The sequence below is a fragment of the Girardinichthys multiradiatus genome, chromosome 17 (assembly GCF_021462225.1).
Source record: "Girardinichthys multiradiatus isolate DD_20200921_A chromosome 17, DD_fGirMul_XY1, whole genome shotgun sequence".
NCBI lineage: Eukaryota > Metazoa > Chordata > Actinopteri > Cyprinodontiformes > Goodeidae > Girardinichthys > Girardinichthys multiradiatus.
Window position 1 is genome coordinate 8,458,906 of NC_061809.1, and position 9,016 is coordinate 8,467,921.

The following is a 9,016-nucleotide window of genomic DNA, read 5'->3' on the forward strand; positions in this document are numbered from 1 at the left end:
CAGTCTGTGGAATGGTCTCCCTGATCAGCTGAGGACACCGCAGACTATGGATGACTTTAAACATAGCCTTAAAACACACTTTTTAAGGAAAACGTTTGATTGAACTCTTCCTCATTTCTTTTTGCCTTACCTTAATTATATGCTCTCCTTGTGTTTTCATTATAAATAAAATGTATTATTATTATAATTACCTCTCACAGATTTAGGTTTAAAGTAATCTTTTAATTTTACCAAGATGATTCTTCTGACTAGGTGTATTATTAACGTTTTGGAGAGGCCCAGCCAGAGCGTCAACTTGAATCTTATTGGTAATCTGATTTGGTAAAAATTACCAAAGGCAAATTGTAAAAACATCATGGAAACATGCGTTCCGCAATATAAAGAAGTGTTTAAGTTGTATAATTCTAATAAAGATTTTTCCATTGATTATTGAAAAGGGTACAGCTAATTTTCACAATGCCGTTTTTTAATAAATCGATGCTTTTCTGGTTTGCTATCAGAAACAAACTTATTGTTGACCGAAAATAATTAAAATCTCAATCTGCCTATGTGTATCTGTGAAACCCTGTCCAGATGCAAAGATTTGTTTTGAAGTAGATTTTATTTTGAAGGTTTCTATTCCGGAAATGCTCTGAGTGAGCTTCCAACAGAGCGCAGCTGCTTTGCGCTGAACAACCATGACGTTTGAGTGGTAACAGGCAGCTTCCGTCGCCCACCGCCCTCAAAGCTTCCGGTTAGATTTGATTCCAGGTGCACTTTCTCCCAGCTTATTTGGCTTCTGTTAGCGGCTATCCTGCCTGTTTGTTCCCGGCGTTAGGTGCCTCTCCTCGGCTGTTTCTCAGGAGCAGGGATGGTGTTGTCAACGTCACAACAAGTCGCCTTGGCGTTCACGGCGGTGCTCTTCACGTTTGTCGTGCTGCCGAGGTTATTCGGAGTAGGTGGGGGAACAGCGGCGAAGGAAACCAAATTTGACCCTCGCTACAACAGAAAAGGTGAGTTTCTGCTATGTCTTGTGTTTCCCACCAGGATGCTGCTGCCCTGTCTGTCTGTGGCCTGTGTGTGTGTGTGATGCAGCCTCGGCCATACATTAGTTGTCACATTGTTCCTTAGCAGTGGAACACACAAAAAAACAAACACTAGAATCCACAGTAGAATGATGAAACTAAATGAAAAAGTAACACAATTATAATTAATATATATTTTCTCAGTAAACTGGATTTCAAACTAGTTGAACATTAGGTGTTCTTATGTGGACACAGCATACAGAGGGGTTGCCAAACCTGGAATCCGGGGTGCTGCTGTCCATGGTTCTGATGACCTTGTTCTTAAAGGTTAAATATTAAAAGACGCTGCTGTAGAATAGTTTGAGTTAAGGAAAATGCATTTAGTTAGCTATTAATCAAGACTGGTTTCTTTTCTGACAACAATTTTATTATCTTAGCATTTTAAAAAGAAACTACTGTAGATGTGAGTGGAGATTTGAACAGAACTTTTGGGGAAATGCATCTCAACTATGGAGCTGGTCTCAAAGTAACTTTGCCCATATACAGTGCCGTGAAAGGGCTTTGCCTTCATACTTCTTTTTTTTTGTTGTTGCTTTTATGTAACGCTTAATTGTTTTAGATCATCAAATAAAGTTAAATATTAGGTTTTTGTATTTACTCAAGTTAACCCGAGTAAATACAAAAACTAATATAAATAATAAATAAATAATGATTTCCTTCATGTAGGGAGAATAGCTATCCAATCAGACCCAGCCCTAAGTGGAAAAAGTAATTGCCCTCTAAACCTAATAACTAGTTGTGCCACCCTTAGCATTTATTTATGTCCAGACTTTGTCTAGGCCACTCCCAAGGTCCTGTTCTGATGGCTGGGCATTCTCCAGCAGGATTTTCTGGTAGAGAGCAGAATTCATGGTTCCATCAATTATGGCGAGTCGTCCAGGTCTTAAGGAAACAAATCGGCCCCCACAGTACCACCAGCATGTTTGACTGTCATACAAGATGCTCTGTGCATTTCCCATAACATATTTATCTTTTTTCACATTTTTTTCATGTCACTACCACAAAAATCATTGTATTTATTGGGATTTTATGTTCGATTATTTTTGCTGGATTTTATTCATGGGTGTCAGGTTGAAAAGGGGCTAAATACAAATGCATGCCACACTTTTCAGATGTTTGAATAAAAAAAAATAAAAAAAAGATCAATAATTTTCCTTCCACTTTAGTTATACACATCTTTGTGTTGGTCTGTCACATAAAATCCCAGTAAAACGCATACATTTTGTAGCAAGATGAGAAAACGTCATCTGATATCATACATGTCGGACTGATGGATGAGTCACGATTTGCGGGGAAGCTCCTCCATAATGTCCTTCTCTTGGACAGTTGTAGGGTAGCTACATGGACGATAAGCACCATGAATAATTCAATAAATCTGGCATTAGCAGCAAAAATCTGTTACACTCAGCCTTGTGGTTGTCTAATTGAAATGAGAATGTTTTCTTTGTACACTTTAACCCTCTTTACACGGATCCATTGTGGTTTGTGAGCAACCTGTACTTCCAGCATGATGGTGTAGAAAGGGAACCTAGATTCATGACACCAACCCATTAAGCTCAGTGGATTAGAGGAAACTCAACAAGTCTTTCATTTCCTTTTCCATATATCATCCCAAATAGTTGCTGAGTTGTTCCGAGGAAAGTAACAAAATTCATAGTATCATAGTAAAAGGTGATTGTTGATCCTTATAGAAACCAAAAATGCTAGGAAGTCTTCGTTGTGACGCATCTAATGGCTCGCCAAATAAGATACAAGAAAATCAGAACCAATATTTGACCTGAACAATGGAAAAATGTCCAAATCTGGTGTGTGGCTGACTGATTGGTGCATATCCAAATTTCTCTCATCACTACCGGGACAAATTAAACATACTGGCTTAAATATATGTATAGACTCGGATTAATATTTCCCTGACCAAGTTGCACAGAAACCATATGGTTTTAGTAGCCATCTACATGCTTCTGACATAGTCCAGTTCAGTTATTCGGCCATTTTTCTTGGCAAAATTTGTAGAGGTCATTTAAACTGGTTGGTCAATTTCCACAGGTCCAGACTTTAAGCATAGTGTCTACATTTTCAATAAAACGGAGGTTTGGAGTTTAGGAACACTTTTTATTTCAGTTTAATTTAGTTTATTTACATTGTGTCTGTTCACAACAAATGCCGTCTCAATGTCAAAAGACAAAACAGATCCGGGAATTTTTCAGCAATCAATATCTAATCATATGTTCAGAAATGTACATTTATGATATAACTGAGCCAAATTCAGACATGGATTTTTGCTTTTTGAGATTTTCTTGACTACTTCCTGTTGTCAGGTAGGTTCTATTTAAGTGATATCTTAAATTTACAGTAAATTAACAGACCTGGTGTGGCAAGTGAAATTAAATTCAGCTTTTGTGGTTAATCCACATGAAAACATCCTTAATCACATAGTCAGGTTGGTTTGAATAATGTTTTTCCCTTAATTAATGAAACCATCATTTGACAAGTGCATTTAGTATTTACTCAGATTTTCCTTTTCAGATATGACAACAAAATCTCGAAACAAAAGAATGTGTCAGGGGGTAAATACTCTGTTTAATGCTGGCACAGTGTCTGATTTGGAGCTTTACATTCTCACTGTGTCAGGTTTCAGAAAATACAATTTGTTTCCCTTAGAAAACCAGGTGATTCTCTTATCTGGGTTTTTCCAAGCAAGAGGAGCAGCAGTCGATTCAAGCTGGTATGACTCTAGAACCTTATCCCCTGTCCTCCTTTTCATGATGTTGTAGGTCCAGGCCCAGGTGCATCGAGGGGTCAGCCCAGTAACGTGAACTCCCCTGGCTCCCATCAGAGCGCTGATAACGTCCAGCAGATGAAGAAACGCATGGAGCAGGAGATGAAGAGTGACAAGTACAAGTCCAACAACAACAAAGGCTATGTGTTCACGCTAATGCCCCTCTATGCCATCGGAGTGGGAGTGTTTGCAGCTTACAAGTTTCTGAAGGTAACCACAGATGTTGCACTTGCATCGCAAAGTCACGCTCATGAATTCTACAGTTCTGAACCATGATTACTAGGTGCAAAAACTTGACCTTTCTATCACAGATCAAGTCTTCAGATGACAAAGCACAAAAGGACAAATGTGCTAAAGGGGCCAAAAAGTCAGCGGAGGCAGGTGTGTTTCCCAGTTTGCCTGTGTTTAGGTTTTGGTCACACGTATTTGGTTACCGTGGATTATATTCATGCTTGTTTGTTTTACACAGAGAACCAATTAAATGAGTTGGAACAAAGGCTGGCCCAGACAGAAAGGATGCTTAACTCTATCCTCACCCAGCTGGACCCACTCACTAACTGGTGAGGCGTGACACACATCAGTTTTCCACAAACACAGCTGCCCCTGGTTCAAGAAAATGCATTATATCTATTGTGTTACCTTTCCGCCTCACTTCCATGGTACTACTATGGTACGTCTTAATACGCACATCTGAGGTCTTTCGGATCTACAAAAATGTGTTATTTTCAAAAAAAATCAGACTACTTAGTACTATTAAAATATTGCATGTTTAATTTATTGCTGAGGAGGTAAAAAATTAAAGTATTCACAATAAAAGTATTTTGAATTTTAAGCTGGGGTCAGGGGAGAAACCTGATCCTGAGTATTTTCAACTTACCAATTTTGGCCTGTGGTAATCAGTTCCAGACCATGCTGTTCATTAGAAGGACCAAGCGGTTCATCTCCATTCAAGGGGAATGTAATAATCCTGCCTCACATGTGGATATTTTCATTCAACAAAGCTGGCATGGCTCAGTTCGGTCTCTAGTAGCATGGTCCTGATCAGCCTGCTAGGTCCTTCTGAAATACTTCTGTAATAAGGCCGCAAACAGCTGCTCGCTGTTGTGTGCTTCTAGAAGGGTGTGTAAATACACACTCTTTTCACATTTTAAATACCCTCTAATCAAGCCATTGTTAAAGGTATATTCTACTTCACTGTCCTCATGTTTTAAAATGTGCGTATGTAATTGCAAACAAGGGGCTAAATTAATTATTAATCATGTCTCTGGAGTGTAAAGTTGCTTTCACGCCATCGATAGTTTTGCAGCATACGCTCCAGGTGTCGCCAAAGGGGCCAATAGCTCCTTCTTGCGCAAGTCATGGATCTGCCATGGATCTGTGCATATTTCCACAATCAGTTTGTTATTAATGCATCCGAACGTTTGGGCGGAAAACGTTTGGGAGTGATCAGTCCCATGAGTTAGTCCACAGTAGGCTGTCTTTTCCTGTTCTAGCATGGTGGTTCTGGTGTTGAAAGCTGACGGAATAAAGGTGGTTTCAAGACTTCAAATTCCTCCTCTTATTTTCTTTCTTTTCAGATCAGATTAATTTTAGATATTAGAATAATAAACCTCCTTCCTTAGGCTGCTGAGACACCAATAAACTCTTGATTGAACTTCTCTTTTTAAATTGTAATAAGTGTTGTGTGGAGTAAAAGTGGCGTTACCATATTTGTTCTTCAGATCTGTGTTTGTCTGTTCAGCTTAATTAATTCAGTAGTAATCAATCACTCATTCAGATTTTATTTATAAAGCACCAATCATACTAAAAGAAGCTCAAAGTGCTGAACAGAGTTAAAAGTAATAAAAACAGAAATGTGGATGTGAAATGTTTGGACTGAGCCCAGAAGAGCCAGGTTGAGTAGAGGATTGGATGTTGTACAAATCCAAACATTTAGCCTTACTGGATTTTTCTCAGTTTCTGTACTGTTTACCTCCACAGTGTGAAATCAGTTGCTCAGGAGCAGAAAAACGAGATCATGTCACAGCTTCAGACCATCCGCTACCTGATGAAGAAGAGGGGAATGGACTGTCCTCCGCTGAACGGCAACGGTGGGCTGACAGGATGGGCTGGGGGGGTACTGTAGGGTCTACATGAAGAATAACACAGTTATTTGGGTCCAGATCTATGCGATGGATAGGCATCACATTTAGATTGTACCCCACTATAAAGACCAGATGGCACATGGCAATCTTTAGAGAATATATGATTTAATTTGCTTGTATAACATTGTCTGATGTTGGTGTGTGTATTTCAGGATAATAACTTGTTCATTTTGCCCCAAAAACATGTCTAGAAACTAACTTTCCTGAACCGCACAGTGGGGAAAGAAACAAAATGTTCCATTTTGTACACCCCTGCCAGTTTGACATGCAAGCCCACTTAGGTTTTTATCTGCAATTCACTTTTAAATTCTTCAACCAGACATCTAAGCTTCTGCATGCATTCAGGCTTTCTCTTTAAGAGTTTTCCAGGTGCAGAAACAGTGTACATATCTCAGAAAACCTGGCTTCTTGAGTAATTATTCGCTAGCAGATTTGAAGGATCCCTTTTGGGACCAACAGTCTTAAAATTAAATATTCACTGACATACTAGAAAACTAAATGTATTTTAATGGGGTTTTATTTGACAGACTGATGCAAAGCAGTTCATCATTGTGTAGCCGAAGATGGGCGCATGGTTTTTGCAAATACTAACAGGTTAAAACCCGGTGCATTTGTATTCAGCCACCTTTATTCTGATACCCCTAAATAAAACCTGAGAGGAGGTGCTCTGGTCAAATGAGAGCAAAATGAAACTTTTTGGCCAACATAAGAAAGGCGTTGTGTGGAGGCGAAACTAACTCTGCACATTATCCTGAATATGTTGTCCTACTAGTGAAACATGGTGGTGGCAACATTGTGATATGGGGATCCCTTTCTTCAGTAGAGAGAGGGAAGCTGATCAGGGTTGCTGGGAAGATGGGTGGATCTAAATAAAAGGTAATCAAAGGCTGCTGTCCTGCAACGTTTAGATTTTAGGTGTCTCTGCATCAGCACACATGAATCACATAACTAAGTCATTAGCAGGATCATCATATTGCAATATTGCATCATTCCATATTAATGTGTTGGAATGGCCATGTCAAAGTCCAGACCTAATTCTAATTTTGAATCTGTGTCAAGACTTAAAAATTTAGAAAACCGATGCTCTCCATCCAGTCTGACTGACCTGGGGCCATTTTACAAGGTAGAACGAGTCTGTAAATGTGCAAAGCTGGTAGAGACCCCAAAACTCTATTCTACAAAACTTACTCTATAAAGCATTGACCCTGGGGGCTGAATACTAATACATGACCTAAATAGTTTTAAAAATCATTTCCTTACACTTTACAAATAGGCACTAAACAGTGTTGGTCTGTCACAGGGGTTGCGAACTTTAGTCTTCAAGAGCTGGTGTTATGTTTGTTTTGACATTCTCCTGGTTCAACACACAAACTAATCCAATGACTGGGTCCTTACCCGTCCTCTACAGCACTTAATGACATAGTGAGGAGGAAATTCAGCTTTACTGAAGCAGAGACACATGTAGAACCTGAAAAACTCCTGCTCTTAAAGACTCTCCCTGTGAAATCCATAGAAGTCACCTGGGATGTTTATTGCGTTGAATCCCTTGAGCAACCACAGGGAGACCCTTGCAGACTGGTCCAGCTTTCAGTGTAACACAGTGGTGGGTCTTTAATGACCAGGCATTTTGCAGTCAGCTAATCCACTTCATTCAGTCTTGCTTTTATCATACTGTTGTTTGATAATATACTGCTGTGTTAATGTTAGCCCAGTCATTGCAGACTTGTAGCAGCAACATTAATGAGGCTGGATACCAACATGGAAACACATTCGTCACCTGCACAACATCACCGTTGCATGCCTTGACCAAAGTATTTGAATTCAGCCAAGGCAGCCTTGTTGTGATTTCTTTCTTGGAATCTGTTTTGCATGAGAGACAACATTTCTGACTGTGGTTTATGTGAGATTTGCAAAAATTCGATAGAACACGGGCTTTGTGTCATGTCTTATTTACATTTAAGCCTGTGGTTTGGTTACCAGATGCAGCATAGTAAAGCCGGTCCGTCTGAAAGTTTAGTTTTGTGTTTTTCTTCCTTTCAGACATTTCACGTGGGCGAAATCTGCAGGAGCTGATTGAGTCCATCGGAGCTAGCCAGACCGCCACAGCAGCGGACACACAGCCATCGCCTGAGACTGTAGAAGCTCCCGAGAAGGTTTACAAGCAGCCTTCTGATGGCAAAGATGAGGCCGCAGCAGAAGGCGAAGAAATGATGGAGCTCCGACCAGAAAAACCTGTTGGTGAAGAAGAGGATGTAGAGGCAGGGGAGATGAAAGATAAAGGAGAAGACGATATGGAAGGCTTGGAGCCTATTGAGCTCGAGTCTGCTTCATCATGCAAGACAGACATTGAGGAGATCTGTGCAGAGCAGCCTGTAAGCGGCCTCAGGCGACGTAACAGGCCTGAATGAACTCTGTGCAAGGAGATAGAAATGTGAAAGTTTACTAGGAATATTTATTGTCTGAAAGGTTTCCAGAGCTCATGCAGTCATGACATAAACCATTAGAAACTTAAGGCGGTTCTATTTGCATGTCCCTGTCCCAACGACCAGCAAAAGCTGCTGGTGGGAAACACCATGCAAAGATCGGCAGAAATGGGAGGTAATTAGAAGATAAAATAACATCTTAGGGATTAGAGTCTTCATCTTACAGGTGTATATCAGAATAGAATATCTTCAAAATGACCATTTGTTTCAGTAATTCAGTTTAAAAAATGTAACACATTACAAACATTGTGATACATTTCAATGGTCCATTTCTGTTTATTTAGAGGATTAAGACTTGCAGCTAAGGAAAACCTAAAATCTTCTCACTAATTCAATTCAATTCAGTTTTATTTATATAGCGCCAATTCACAACACATGTTGTCTCAAGGTACTTCACAACAGTCAGGTACATACATTCCAATTAATCCTAACAATTGAACAGTGCAGTTGGAGTTAGCTTTTTATTCAAATTAGATAAAAAGTTTTTCTATCTAAGGAAACCCAGCAGATTGCATCCAGTCAGTGACTTGCAGCATTCCCTCCCGG

The 9,016-nt window shown here is 39.7% G+C and overlaps 1 protein-coding gene across 1 annotated transcript; it reads left to right on the forward strand.

The window, feature by feature from the left end:
* Positions 1–635: 635 nt before the first annotated feature.
* Positions 636–8,499, forward strand: ccdc107 (coiled-coil domain containing 107). The gene is made up of 6 exons (XM_047390084.1): positions 636–992; positions 3,839–4,053; positions 4,155–4,224; positions 4,313–4,403; positions 5,824–5,933; positions 8,028–8,499. Exons 1-6 carry the CDS (start codon positions 851–853, stop codon positions 8,393–8,395), a joined length of 996 nt encoding a protein of 331 aa, XP_047246040.1. The 5' UTR covers positions 636–850; the 3' UTR covers positions 8,396–8,499.
* Positions 8,500–9,016: the final 517 nt, after the last annotated feature.

Bases quoted from the DNA above. Each gene is read 5' to 3' on its own strand.
- ccdc107 (XM_047390084.1), top strand. From the start codon at position 851: ATGGTGTTGTCAACGTCACAACAAGTCGCCTTGGCGTTCACGGCGGTG. The intron at 4,054-4,154 runs GTAACCACAGAT...TTTCTATCACAG, and splicing joins CAGCTTACAAGTTTCTGAAG to ATCAAGTCTTCAGATGACAA. The intron at 4,225-4,312 runs GTGTGTTTCCCA...TGTTTTACACAG, and splicing joins CAAAAAGTCAGCGGAGGCAG to AGAACCAATTAAATGAGTTG.